We start from the raw sequence: 15,727 nt of genomic DNA on the forward strand, positions 1-15,727 counted from the left end.
AAGAGTAGCCCCTGCGCAGCAACGAAGACCCAACGCAGCCAAAAATAAATAAATAAATTAATTAAATAAATTTTAAAAAACAAAAAACAAACAAAAAAACCCAAAATACACTTCAAATGAGACTTCTTGATGCCTCCCCTGGCGTTCTTTTTACTGAAGTTCTTGCTCCCTCTTCTGGGCTCCTACTACACGTTTTTATATGTACTTTATGGACAGAATTTACCAGAATAGCCTAGAGAGAGGCCATAAAGTGTAGGTGGTTAAGAGGCTAGGCTCTGGAGCTCCCTGCTATGCCACTTACTATCTGTACAACTTTATTCAAGTGCTTACTCCCTTTAAGCCTCAGTGTTCTCATCCATAAAATGGCAATAATATTGCCTACCTCCTGGGATGGTTCTAAGGACTGAGCTAATATACTTAAAGAATCTTACACCAATGCCTGGCACAAAGCAAGTTCTCAATAAATGTAAGCTATTATTAGCACAAGGTATCAAAATTATTTGATTGTCTTTTCTGCTAGCTATGTACTTTCTCAGGGTAGTGACTAAATATGTTGAATTAATTCAGAGACTAACTCTGAGTTTAATTGAAAAGTATGTACTAACAATAAGCTAGGCAATTGCAAGGTGTTAGGAATACAGAGATGAGTAAAAATCCCAGCCGTCAAGGATCTTACAGTCTTGGCTATTCACACATAGAGGACTTCAGTGTATAGAGATTGAATTAGTAAGTGGGGGCCAGCTATTACCAACTCTTTTTAAAGAATAAGTCATAAGAAATCTGGAGACAACTTTATTTGAATAAATAGGGAACTTACTCCAAAACCTAATATACCAAGAGCTGATAATCAGCAATCCTTGCAAAGTTAAGTAAGATTGAAAAGTACTGTGGTTCATCTAGGTCTGCAGAAGCTCTGGCTAATTCCATTTAGACTGAAACCAGGGAAATCTAAGTATTGAAAGAATTTTTAAAAAACATATCTCACTCTATTTTTTTTTAATTTAAGCGAGTAATATGTTAATATTGTAATACATTCCCACTTTAAAAACAGTTAAAACTGAAGTTCTTCTCCTCAAAGGCAGTGACCCTTATCATGTAGTTTTATATCCTATCTTTTTTATCTATACAGTTGCACGTGTACATAACAGAAATATGTAGCATGGTTTGCGGTTTTTAAAAAATTTACACAAATGGTACCACACAGCTTGCATTATTCTGCATTTTATCATTATCATATAACAAATTCCTATAATATACACAGATATATTTCTCAGCTCTATCCTCTTACCATTGATCTATGTTTTCTTCTGGCAATATTGCAATGCTTTCGTTATTGTGGTGTTGTACATATAAATCCAACCTCATTGTCTTCCTTTTCAAAAGTATCTTGGATATTTTTATGCAATTACACTTCCATATAGGAACTAACTATGGTATAATGTTTAAACATCTAGTTATCTAGGTTTTCAAATATAATGATATAAAATTTTAAACAATAATATTCTCTTCCCATTCTTACACTGCTCTATCTCTAGTAACATTCTCTCCCCTTTTCTCTGCTATAGTTTATGGTATCTTCTTCCTTTTTAATTTGATCAAATCTGCCAAATGTTGGTTCCTTTCAAAGAACCAACTTCTGGTTTTACTGACCCAAATTTTGTTTGCTTTCTATTTCATTAAATTCTGCTTTTATCTTTATTTTTGTCTTATTTACAACCTTTCTTGTATTCTAAAAAGAAAATACAATTAAGGCTATAAATCTTCCTATGAATACCATTTTTGCTTCATCCCACAGGTTTAAATGACAGTGATCTGGATTTTGTACGGTTCTTATAATTCATTTCTCAACATTTTATAATTTCTGTTTTGATTTTATCTTTAAAGCAAGAATTATGTAGAAATATTCTTTTACATTTCCAAGTGTAATAAAGTGGCTTTGGCTATTTTATTCTTGTTAATTTCCAATTTTATTCATTATAGTGGGTGAATGTGGCCTGGATGACTTCTGTACTGAGATTTTTTTCAAGCACTTTAAAACATAGTCAAATTTTGTGAATATTCCATATATGTTTTAAAATTTTCACAAATATTTGAAAAGTGTTCCTATTTTCTGTTTTATCAACCGTGTTAATTGTGTTAGTTTTGGTTTTTTGTCTAATTGAAATGTCAAATTTTGAGAGAAGAATATGTAAGCCATCAACTATGACTGCAGTTTTCTCGTTGCTCCTTGTATTTCTATTGGTTTTGGACAAATATATATGCTTTGTATAGGTTCATGACTTTTGTCCTCTGGATCAAGCACACCTTTTAGCAACTTAAAATATGCCCCTTTCCCAGGTAATGTTCCTTTGTCTTGGATTCTAGCTTATCTGATATTAATATTGTTTCACCGACTTTCTTTTAGGAATATTTGCCTAGCGTATCTTTTCCCATTCCTCTGTTTTAAACTCTTTGGTGATATTTTATTTTAGCTATATCTCTTATAAACAGTGTTTAGCTGAATTTTGACTGTTATTTTTATCCAGAGTCTCCATCATTCAACAGGTGATTTTAAGGCGCTCGCGTGCATTGCGATAACTAATGTGTTTACGACGGACTGCTACCCTGTGTGTCATGCTGCTCCTTACATACACTCACCGTGTCCTGCTTCAGACTTTGTACTTCTTCCCTCCACCTTCCCATGCCTGGCTTCCCCTCTTTATTCAGGTCTTGCTGAATGTCCCATCTCTCTGCAAGGCCTTCTCTCACACTATCTCTTACGGTGCTTTTTTTAAAAATAGCCACTATTACCTGAACTGGTATATTACCTGACTTAAGGTCTGTTTCCCTCACCACAGTCAACTCCAGGAGAGCCTGGGTCTTGTCTGTCTCGTTCACCCTCTTGGTACTAAGCCTTCTTAGACGAAAATATTACAGTGTGTTTTTGGAAGATCTATGAGCCAAACTGGGCTTAAGTTGACAGCGTTTTGTGGCTTTACGATGGCAAAGTGGGAGGGTTTGAATTCTCATAAAAGCAACACTGATTTCCAAAAATGCATCTGTCTATAGACTATGAAATACTAATTGGAGATTTATACTTTAATATGCCTCAAAAATTAAAGGAAATCTTTGTTGCTTTTTCAATTTGGCAAATAAGGCAATTCAATTTTAGAAATGCAACAAGAATTCAGTTTCAGATGAAAATATGAAGTTTTTTGTCAGTATCAAGTTCTGCCACTGTTGATGATTGAATTACTTCCCATTTGCCATTTTGGGCAAAAAATTTCATTTCAAAATAGCAATTGACTTCACAGGAAGAAAGAGAATACCTTCTCTATAACTAAATACTGCCCGCTGGGAAATCAGAAACTCTCTCTCTAAGAGACGGCTGGGGGGAACAGGACGGCTAGTCTGACACACATTCTTCTTTAAGCTTAGTGAGGTTACTCAGAACACTCTCTTCACTCAACAAACTGGTTCTTTCTATGCCAGATGTCACTTTCAAATGTACATTTTCCTGATTTTAGGTACTGCTTTGGTACCTCCAATAAGAGTACAGGAGACTCAAAACGGGAGTAAAAAGGAAATTTTGAAGTAATGCAATGTTAACAAAATATGAATACATGTGATTTTACAATTTCTATAGTACCTAACAGGAAAGAAAGAAGAAATTTATATGAATTTAGCAGGTTAGGATCATGCATAAGGTAAGTTAAAACACAGATTACTGGGCACTGTCTCCAGAGATTCAGATTTAGTGTGTCTCGGGTGGGGCCTGAGAAACCATTTCCAACAGGTTTCCAGGTGATGCTGACACTGCTGGCCTGGGAATCACACTTTGGGAAACACTATTGGAGACTATTATTTTAAATGCTTGATTTGGGATGAAGGTGATACAGCAAGAATATCAAGGCATTAAAAATAGTTTTCATCTGCTCTTTGGAACTTGTTGGTGTAGTAGCTCATATATACCCCACCTCAATTGTCTTTCATTGTTTAGCTTGAAATTCTCTTAAAAGAGAATTTTGAAATAAATTCTCCTGAAATTTTCAAGGTAAAATTAGAATAAAATTTTATATGTCAGGATGGGTTGGCTCAGACACACTGTGGACATATACCAATCCAAATGGTTTAGAGCACGAGTCCCCAGATCAAATGTCCTAAAAATGCCAGACAGGTTAGATACTTAATACAAGTGAATGAAGTAGATCAGATCTTGAGGAGAACTAGAGAGGTCAGAGCCGAAGAGGGCAGCTGCTACTCACTCCACACAACCGTCAACCAAAAATGTAGGTCTTCTATGGTCAGCTCTTCCAAGTTTTCAAAATAATCTGGAGTTCCGACATTTCACGTAGAAGCTCTCAATTTTTAAACACAGGCAACTATCTTAAAACTTTTAAACACTGTGTAGGACACACAAAAAAGGTGTGTGGGCTGGATGATGCCAGTTTATAACCTCTGATAAGTCTCAGGACCTTTCTCCTGCACCAGCCAGGAATAATGCAGGTTGGGCAACGTGCTAACCTAGTCACTGCGCTCATGGGCCCACTCCCTCCGAGAGTCATCTCCTTCCCAAATAAAAAGCTCTCTCTCTAAAGACCTACTAAAGTCCCTTTGCATAAGTAGCTTGCCTATCAAAATAAGTTCTCTGGCAATGATCTTAGTATGGGAAGGCTATGGCAGAGAGACATGAATTCTTCAAACACTGGAACTGCTGATCCCAAATTAATGATTAGTTTAAAGTGACTGGAATCTCAGGATCATTAACTAGACCTGGGAATACAGAGTTGAGGATTCTTAAGCATTCTATCACAATGGTGATGTCATTTGGTACCCAGAAGTTGTTTCATCTTTACCTAAAGACTCACTAAACTGAGAAAAATCAGTCCTCACAAAGATGTCCACGACAACTACAGAGGCAACACGGAATCGCAAACATGAAGATTCAAATCTCTGAGTCTACTCTGATTAACAGTGTCGGCCTGGAACACTGTGTTAAGAAGGATTCTGAAGCTGAATCCTGACTCAGTGGAAAATATGAATGCCAAAGACCTAGAAGAGAGGAATGGCAGCAGACGTGCCCCATATTTGGCCTCTTCTATATAGTAGGTAACAACATTACACCTGTGTTCACAAAATCTAGTCTTCCTGTAGTGCATTAACATAGCAACCAATATAATGTTTTCAAAACATAAGTAGGATCAAGTCACATCTTGCCAGTAGCTTTCCATTTCACTCAGACTAAAAGCTAAAGTCCTTATTATTACACAAAAGCCCTAACGTTGTCTGACTCCCCATTACATCTCTGATCTCATTTCCTGCTACAACACATCCCCTTGATGCCATTCCAAACATACTATTCACTTCACTGTTCTGCAAACACACTAAGCAAGTTCCTGCCTCAAGACCTTTACATTTGCTATTCCAGCTGCCTGAGAAGCTCTTTCTCTGGATAGTCACAAAGTTCACTCTCTCATGTTCTTACCAACGAGAACTTCTTTAACTCATTATTTTAAATTGCTACAAATTTACACACACACACACACACACACACACACACACACACACACACACTCCCTCCCTCTCCCTCTCCTTTTCTCCTTCCCTTCCCCACCAATCTCCCTTTCCCTGCTTCATACTTTCTACAACACTTACCACTATCTGACACACTAAATATTTTACTTCCTTATTTTCCTTCTTCTAAAATGAAACCTCCAAGAGGGATGAGTTTTTTACTGTTCTGTTCACTACTATATCCCTAGAAGAGTGTCAAGCACATACTGGCACTCAAAGAGCTAATAAATAAATGAGTGAACAAACAGATGATAAAACAAATGAACTTGGGTCCTAACATGGGTTCAGGGACTAATCGGTTAAATAACCTCAGGTGAGTTATTCTGGTCCTCAAAAGACCTCTATCATTAGTTGTATAAACTAGGACATTCCTGTTACTCTACAAAAGCAGAAACTATGTTATGAAAGAACTGACCTCTAGACCGGTCAGTAGGATAGGAGAAAGCCAGGACTAGAAAGCCTCCCCAAATCCAAACCTAATATGCAAACTAAGTTCTTATAAATAACAGAATTATGACAGAATTTAAGAGTGTAAAAATTAAATACTCCTAAAGAGAAAATCCTTTTCTAGAAAAGGAGTGTAGACTCCTTCGCTTATTTTTTTTTTTGCACATTTTTTTTTACTGCCTCTACACATTAAATCTCTGTGAACATTAACAAGTGTCTGTGGTTGAGGGAGAATGTTCCACAGCAGAAAGAGGAAATACACACCCTGTTTTTCCTATGAAACTTTGGAATTATTTAATATTCAGCCTCGGACAAAATTCAGAATAATCCTCTCAGAGAGACCGAAATTAGGATAATGGTTAGCCAAACAACAAAGACACTACAAAAGAGCACTATCTTCCCTCCAGTCTAATTCTTAAATATAAAATCACAATCCCAGATAAACTAGTAAAGACAGTGCATCTTCACTGGACGACTAAACATTTCTTTTACCATTAACAAATTCAAACTCAACAAAAGGAAAAATGGCAAGTGAATAAATAATTATTAAAGCAAAAAAGATGCCACTAATTAACTGGGGGCCCTCGGGACAGCTCAAACGTCAGTCAAAATGTTGTCTCAGACTCCTGAGGCTCATAGCCCAGGAGCTGCCGCCAGGCGCATTTAGAGGAACTGTAAGCTGCACAATAAAATGCTCAAGCACTTTGCACTTTCAGTGAAATGACAGAATTGGATGTGTGATATTGCAAACAACCTCCCCCCGCAGACATGACCATCTGCTTCCAAGTCTACTTACGAACTCATAGTCTCCATCCTGTGGAACTTTCCAATCTGAAGAGTTCTTCAGTGGGCCAGGGACACTCTTGCCAAAGCTGTTGATTTGATTTTCCTTTTCTTTTTGTTCAAAGTATTCAAGGAAAGATGGTCTTGCAGGCTGCATGGTCTCATCCCTTCCTGAAAACCAAGAAAAACAAAAGGTGAAATATAGTATCTCAGGTTTCAGATAAGTTTAGTAAATGGATCTGTCTCCAGATGGGCTAAGGTCATGGAATCAGTGGCTTTTTGTTAGATAAAGAGTCCTTCAAGATTCTAGTGAAAACTATAGGAAAAAGCACAAATGCTCACTCAAAATACTTTTCATAGCATTTCAGAGGATTCATAGCCCCCCCAGGGTCCCTTTTTCTAAATGGGAAGACTTGGAGATGCGATAACTCTACATCAGCTACAAGTAATACTTTTTGGATCCCCTATAGCAAAGAGTTCCTACAACATTTAGACCGAAAACAGAGAAGCAAGCCAAAATATTTATTAATCATCTACATATATAATATGCTCTACAGGCATTAGAGTCAGGAAGGGGGGATGATATCATAGTGATTGATTTCCCTTGGCGAAATCATGATCTAATTTGACTAATGAGAAAAACAGGCATGAAAAAGAAAATCTAAGTAAATCACAACCCACTCCATGAAATATTATATAACTTTAAAAATACTATTTACAAATGGTTTATGATAAAGTTAAGGAGAAAAAATAAGATATTATATATACAGTACAATCTCAACTCCGTAAAACCATACACATAGGAGAAAAAAAAGACTAGAAAAAAAATATACCAAAATGTTAACAGGATTTGTCTCTGATCGTAGGATGATAGGTGATTTTATTTAATTCTTTTAAATATTCTTTAAAAGAAGACAGTATAGGATAAATATTAAATAGATAGAACTGATTGTAAGAGTTACATGTGCCCAGGAGATGAAGAAATCTTGCAAGATGGGTGGTCAGGGAAGACTGGTAGAAGGGCTTAGGGTTAGCAGTCACATAACAGGGTAGCTACATAGCAGAGCAGAATCAGTAGTTATGTAACAGCAGTTACCATGTGAGAGCAGAATACAGCAGTTACTAGTTAGAACTAGTAACAATCACAGAAAGAATAACTTTACCTGGCATGACTTAAAAACCTAGTTAGCTGAATGCACCTATTTCACGGTAGTCTAACACTGGGAAGTACAGAAGTTTTTTTTCAGTACTTTGCATGAACATGTGGATTTATACTGCCTTTTCCCCCAGTAACCAGAAAAAAAGACCAGAAGGTTCAGAGCCTTAAGAAGTGAATGGGTAGGGGTCCAGAAGATAAAGAACAGCAAGTGTTTCCTCTCCAAGAACCCTTGTTCCATGCAATCTTATCTCTTGACATCTGCCTAGTCCCAGTTTCGAGCCAGCGCCCTGACTGCCTCTCAGATATTTGTCATCTTACTCACCATCACCACTGCCAAGTTCAACAGCAGCCAATCCCAGATTTGCCCACTTCCAGATGCTGCCAATAGCTTACTTCACTGTTGCCCCCTCATTTATTAGGGATCAAACACAATATTTGCTAGGACCAGTCAACAATTATGTGCTGAATGTCTGTTTTGTTTTGTCTGTTCTAGGTATGATGTTAAGTGCTTTTCACGCTTATTTTGCTTACTTTTTAAATTAAATTTAAGGTATTATTTCATAATACAGTTCTGAAGGAAATGCAACAAAAAACTTGTAAAAATGGGGGTGTTTTGGATTTCCTGACAAGTTCGGATGGAAAGTCCTTTTGATCAGTGCCTTCCTCTGGGACCACCAGAGGAGAAGGTTGGCTCGGAGACAACTCTGCAGCAAGCCTGCCCATAATCCTACACATCAGAAGGGGTGTTTAGAGGGCCTCCTGAGCCGAGCAACTGTGACAGTGCTATAGGTGGCTGAAATACGCAGTATGCAGTGTACTTTTATACAAAATATTCTGCGACTTCCCTGGCAGTCCAGTGGTTAAGACTTCACGCTCCCAGTGCAGGGGGTGTGGGTTCGATCCCTGGTTGGGGAACTAAGATGCCACACGGTGCAGCCAAAAAACAAATCCGGACCAGATACTAGGTTCAGACCAGCTGAAGAGAATAGAAAGTCTAGAAACAAGGTAGAAAGCCCAAATGGATATCCAAACAACTGGATAGCTGTTTGGAAAAAGATTAAATTGTATCCACACCTCATACCTTCAACCAGGAAAACTCCAAATGGATAAGAGCTCTAATTGTAAAAATGGAAACCATAAGTACTAGAAGAAAACATGTGTGAATGCAATGCATTTAAAACCTGAAAGGAAAAAGGCTTTCTAACATACCATGACAAAAACCCAGATGCAATTAAAAAAAAAAAAAAGGATGTTTTCTTTGTGTGAAGGAAATATCACAGATTTTTAAAAATTAATAAGTACAAATAGGGACTTCCCTGGTAGTCCAGTGGTTAAGAATCCACCTTCCAATGCAGGGGATGCGGGTTCGAACCGTGGTCGGGGAACTAAGATCCCACATGCCGCAGGGCAACTAAGCCTGTGCGCCACAACTAGAGAGAAGCCTGCACACCGCAACGGAAGATCATGCATGCCTCAACGAAGATCCCATCTGCCGCAACTAAGACCTGACGCACGGCCAAAAATAAAATAAATTTAAAAATAAAAATTAAGCACACATTCGCTATAAGCCAAGATGAAAGACAAATGACGAACTCGAAGAAGATATTGGCAACAAGTAACCATGAAGGTTTTAAAAGAATTTTCTTTTAAAGATAAATTTTAGAATTCTTTATATCTTAGGAAGACAAGCTCCCAAATAAATAAAGAATTCCAAAAATTAAGAAAAAGAAGACCCAAAAAAGGTAGAAATATGGGCTAAAGATAGTATACACACAAAGATACCCAATTAGTCCTTAAACATGAAAAAAACGTGTAGGTTCACTCATGAGAGAAATTCAAATAAAAATTATTTGGAGATGCGATTTCTTACATTTCAATTTGGCAAAAGTCAAAAGCTTGATAATACCCTATCTGCTGGTAAGGATGTAGCAACACAGTCACTCTCATACGTTGCTGAATTTGGATGCAAAGTAGTATAAGCCCTATGAAGGGGATCTGGCAATATTTAATTATCAAAATATGAAACTGAAGAAGGTACAAAAAATGCTGGTGTGTTGAATTTAAACCGAGGTATTAACATGAACTCATGATTTATTAAAAAAATTTTTGCTGAGCTTTCTTTATTAAAAGGTCTTGAAGCAATGGCTATCCCATTAGCAATGAGCACACCTAGCATGCAGATTTTGGCTTCCAAATACCATTCCCCACCACAAGGAGCTAATAAGCCTTCTTAAGAGAAACAGCTGATTCCAGGTCTAGGGCAGGAAAAGTACAAAGTGAGCCTGGAACATCTTTTTGTGCCAAAAAAAACAAGTACTCACAAACTGATACGGACATATCAACAGGACACAGAAGCCACCTTGAGAGGCTCCCACCGGTAAATTTTGGGACACTGAGCATCAAAAACAAAACAAAACAAAAAACACGGAATAAAAAGAGTCCATGAGCTCAGAGTAATAATCTAAAAGTGAAGGGGGTTAGGAGAGAAGGGAAAAGCCCTTCTTTAGAAAAATCACCACCTGACAACTGTATTGTGGTAATAAAAGAGGGTACAGTTGCCTCTGTATCTGCAGGTTCCGCATCTGTGGATTCAACCAACCAGGACTCGAAAACATTAAAAAAAAAAAAATCCAGAAAGTTCCAAAAAGCAAAACTAGAATTTGCTCCAAGCCAGCAACTATTTACATGTCATTTACATTATATTTACAACTATTTACATAACATTTACATTGTATTAGGTATTATAAGTAATCTAGAGATGATTTAAAGTATACAGAAAGAGGGCTTCCCTGGTGGCGCAGTGGTTGCGCGTCCGCCTGCCGATGCAGGGGAACCGGGTTCGCGCCCCGGTCCGGGAAGATCCCACATGCCGCGGAGCGGCTGGGCCCGTGAGCCATGGCCGCTGAGCCTGCGCGTCCGGAGTCTGTGCTCCGCAACGGGAGAGGCCGCAGCAGAGGGAGGCCCGCTTACCACAAAAAAAATATATAATAATAATAAATAAAAAAAAAATAAAGTATACAGAAAGATATGTGAAGGTTATATGCAAATACTACACTGCTTCATATAAGGGACTTAAGCATCTGCAAGTATCTGTGGATTTTGGTACCCGTGGTGGGTCCTGGAAACAATCCCCCACCTATACCAAGGGACAACTTTATGCTCTTTCTTAGGAAATAAACACAAAACAGAATATCTCCTTTTTTTGAAGATACACACAAAATTTGAGGGTAAGTTGTATATATCATGCAACAATCTCTCCTCATTACTTCTGTCATTTCATGTCTGTTTACACAGCCTTCTCTACAAATGCACAAAGAAATGACTGAAATGTGTTCATCAATAAAAATGGTAACTTCTGGAGAGAAATAACAGGTAATTTAAAATATGTTCTTCTGTGGAACTGTTACAAAAATCATAAAGACATAATTTTTTTAAAAAACATCATATCCAACAATAAAAATTGTATAATTGGTACAATATACTTCTATGATGCCTCAGTGGTGGATTTTAGAAATTTAAGTCTTTAAACCAGAGATGAAACACTAACAATAACATTTCTATGGTCTAAATCTAAACTATGTCATAAAGATCAAAGAAACATCTCTTAAGCTAGAGTATAATTGTTTGTCTAGTTTCTATCACTGTTTAGATGAGAAAATGAGAACATTTGCCTTCTACATATTTGAAGTCCTCTATATTTGATAACAATAGCCCTTTGCAACTCACTTAAAGATCTCTAATATTTTTGGAGTTAAAATACCTAATATTCTTTGTCCCTTTCAACAACTAAGCGTCACAAATAAGAAACTCTATCTAAAATGCCTTTCCTTTCACCTTTTGATATCAATATCAGGGACCTGATTATACCTAATATTTATTAGAAATCAATGTTCCCAAAACTATAGTGAATTTCGTAATAAGAGAAGTTTTTAATCTAATCACACATTCAGGTATAACCCAGGAGTAAAATGGACACACATACAAGAAACTTAATTATAGTGAAATGATTAGTTAAATGGTTACGTGTACAGGATTACAGAATAGCTAAAATTGATTTTGGAGGCAGCACAATACACTACAAAAATCCCTAACCTCGGGTTCAAAGATCTAGATTCTGGTCCTGACTATACGATCTTGATTAAACCATAGGTTCCAATCTAAAAAAGAAGCCATGGACCATATTATTTCTAGTGTCCCACTGCAGTTGTGAAAGTTCCATGATACTATCACTTGACAGTGGCTTATGACAACATATTTCTGCCTAGGTACTGATAAACATTCAAAAGGAATTCTTACTCCAGAGGGATGATGACACTTGATCGTCTCTAATCTAAAATATGCCACAAATTAGATGTGTGTGGACATAAACCAAAGACCAGACCTACTCAACAAATATTTGTGACAAGACTGTCTCTGATTCTTTGAGTTTCTTTTTGTTGTTGTTAGTGGTGTTTGGGGGGCTTTTTAAAAGTAGATGGAAGAGGTGACTAAATTCTCCTTGGCCCAAAACTGTAATAAAAATATCATCAATAGATGTAGGTTATTAAAATGTTTTATATAACTAAAGCTGAAGAAATGAATGAATCAACTGATAGGGGAAGACACCTCAACTGGCAAGAAACAACATGCATTCAAAAACAGGTGTATTTTTGATCCCTGTATTTAGTGATTCCAGGAGTTAATTGTTTACACCACAATGATTCCTTATATGTGAGGGTGCTTCACCACTGTACTTAGTTTATTGGAGGAAATAGCACTTCTATTGTGACCTACATTTTCTTAATAACACTATAATTAATTAGAGCACCTGTTCACAGTTTGACTTTATAGACTGATAATAATTTTCAGTAAACAGATCTGCATTACTATCACAATTAGTATCTACAATAGCATGTTTGCAAAAACGGCCTCTATAATTACCTCCAAGTACCCTTGGTATCCTCGCCCTTTACTAGTGCCCTCCCACAATGACTCTAGGCCTGGCCGTGTGACTTGCTATGGCCACTGCAATAGCAAATTTATTGCAAGCAGGGACTTGAAAAGTGCTTGCATATCCTATTACCATGTAAATAAACCTAGTGGGCATGCTAGATGGCGGAATACTATGTAGAGAGAGGCCTTGACCAGGTGGTCTTAGCTGAGGCCTACAGGAGTCAGCCAGCCCCAGCTGACCACTAGTTTTGTTTTTTTTTTAATTTACTTATTTATTTATTTTTGGCTGTTTTGGGTCTTTGTTGCTGTGCACAAGCTTCTCATTGCGGTGGCTTCTCTTGTTGCAGAGCATGGGCTCTAGGCGCGCGGGCTTCAGCAGTTGTGGCGTGCAGGCTCAGTAGTTGTGGCTCGCGGGCTCTAGAGCGCAGGCTCAGTAGCTGTGGCGCACAGGTTTAGTCGCTCCACTTCCTGGAGCAGGGCTCGAACCCGTGTCCCCTGCGTTGGCAGGCGGATTCCTAACCATTGTGCCACCAAGGAAGTCCGTGACCACTAGGTTTTGAGGTGGTTTGCTACACAGCAAAAACTAACTGATACAGTATCTGAGATCTGTCTCAATCTCTCTCCATCACACCCACACACACCAATCTATATCTACAAAAAGGGTTCCAGTCTTTAGGAACTCAGGTTTCAAATTCAACTAACATTGACTGAATACTTTCTAAGTTTCAGGTTTTCTACCAGATGCTTCCACAGGATGTTGCCATTAACACTTCATGAACACCATGTAAATAAAGTAGGAGGGAGGAGGATCTGTGCTTGTTGGCACTTACCAAGTGCTACACAATGTACCATTTCGTTTCATCCTCCCATCTTTTGAGGTATGTACTATTATTTCCACTTTCTAGATGAGAAATTTGCCTACGGTTATACAAGGATAGGATCTGAACCCTGATCATCAGGCTTTAAGGCTGGCGAGCTGCCTTTCATATTGCAAATTCTCTAAAATCAAAATGAGAATTCTTGACATATCCGAACTGCCATTAGGTTGAGCATAGAAAGACCAGGGGAATGGAATTTTCCCAGTAACTTTATCCCTGGACTCTTCTTTCGGCACTCCTGAGCGAGACCATCAAGGGGTGCTGAAAAGTGTGAGAGAATCATTCCCAGCTGACTAAAGGCAATGCTGTCCCCAGGGCTTCTGCTGGCTGGTGGGCTTTCTGTTTCAATGTGAGCCAGGGTATTTTTTTTTCAGACATATCCCAGGAAATGAAGACGTTCCACTGAATGATAATACCAGAAACCTGAAGCCGTTGGGAGAATGAACTCAGCAGAAAAGTCGAACTTTGAAAACAGCCATGTCTTGCTCTGATTCTTTTATCTGATGCAGGGAATGCATTGAATTCCTATACTATGACTGGCCCGTTCTTCTTTGTAAGCAGCATCTGGCAAGCTAAGTGGACAATCTGTCAAAGTCCACAAAGGGGCAAATTCATAAGCAACTGTATCTTATATTTATTTTTCTTTGAAAAATGCTATGTGGGACTTCCCTGGTGGTCCAGTGGTTAAGAATACGGCTTCCAATGCAGGGGACGTGGGTTCAATCCCTGGTCGGGGAACTAAGATCCCACATGCCGTGGGGCAACTAAGCCCGCACACAACAATTGCTGAGCCCGTGCACTCTAGAGCCCGTACGCCACAACTAGAGAGCCCGCATGTCACAATTACTGAGCCCACATGCCACTACTAGAGAGAAACCCATGCACCGCAAGGAAGATCCCGTGTGCTGCGACTAAGACCTGGCGCGGTCAAATAAATAAATAAATAAACAATTTTTTAAAAAAGTTCTAAAACTAGATTGTAAACAAATCGGGTATATCCTTACAATGGAATATTATTCAGCCATAAAAAGAAATGAAGTACTGATATATGCTGTAACACTGATGAACCTTGAAAACATTAAACTAAGTGAAAGAAGCCAAATACAAAGACCACATTTTATATGATTCCATTTATATAAAACGTTCAGAATAGGCAAATCCTTAGAGACAGAAAGTATGTTAATGGCTGCCTGGGGATGGAGGAAAGGGTAATGAGAAGTGACTGCTAACAGGATTGTGGTTTCTTTGAGGGATGATGAAAATGTCTGGAATCTGACAGTGGTTATGATTGCACAACCCTGCTAATATATTTTTAAAAACCACAGAACTGTACCTTAAAATGGTGAAATTTATATGGGAATTATATCTCAATTAAAAATAAATTTAAAAAAATTAGACTGTGGTGATGGTTGCATAACTCCGTAAATACACTAAAAACCACTGAATTGTATGCTTTAAATGAGTGAATTATATATCAATAAATATTTTTAAAAAACCAGAAAGATCCCTTTTCTCTACTATTTATTTCTGGATTCACATGAACTCTAACACAATGCCAAGGTGGTCATAATTGGCCAGGAGCTTGATCAAAGACTAAGGCCCATCTTTTCCTTTGGAATGACCAACTACTGGACATTAAACTTTATGCCTTTCCATTTAAAATGTTCATTTTCAAGACGGTCACCAAGTAAACCACAATGGTCAACCTACTCTTTCCTTAATTTCTACAATAACTCTTTTCTACCTGTTCAAAGTAGAGAACTCGGAAAAGCCTACATTTTCTTCTCTGTTTCAAGCATGAATACTTGCAAGAAAACAACTCAAATAAACTCTCACATGTTTTCTTCTGGCTGGAATAATATGCCTTATCATAAGGTTGTTTGGTTTTTTTTTTTTTTTTTTTTGCGGTACGCGGGCCTCTCACTGTTGTGGCCTCTCCCGTTGCGGAGCACAGGCTCCGGTCGCGCAGGCCCAC

At 38.0% G+C, this 15,727-nt stretch overlaps 1 protein-coding gene across 6 annotated transcripts in view; it reads right to left on the bottom strand.

Annotated features, from left to right (window-relative positions):
• Positions 1–15,727, bottom strand: part of STK4 (serine/threonine kinase 4) — a 140,771-nt gene that overhangs the window by 82,516 nt on the left and 42,528 nt on the right. For all 6 annotated transcript variants that reach the window (XR_008619414.1, XR_008619415.1, XM_055090886.1 and 3 more), the window contains exon 8: positions 6,797–6,954. Coding sequence is in view for 4 of the 6 variants with exons in the window: in XM_055090886.1 (XP_054946861.1) it covers positions 6,797–6,954 (158 nt within the window). In the remaining 2 variants the exon portion in view is untranslated. The remainder of the gene's footprint in view (positions 1–6,796; positions 6,955–15,727) is intronic.

The sequence above is a fragment of the Physeter macrocephalus genome, chromosome 14 (genome assembly GCF_002837175.3).
Source record: "Physeter macrocephalus isolate SW-GA chromosome 14, ASM283717v5, whole genome shotgun sequence".
In the NCBI taxonomy this organism is placed as follows: Eukaryota; Metazoa; Chordata; class Mammalia; order Artiodactyla; family Physeteridae; genus Physeter; species Physeter macrocephalus.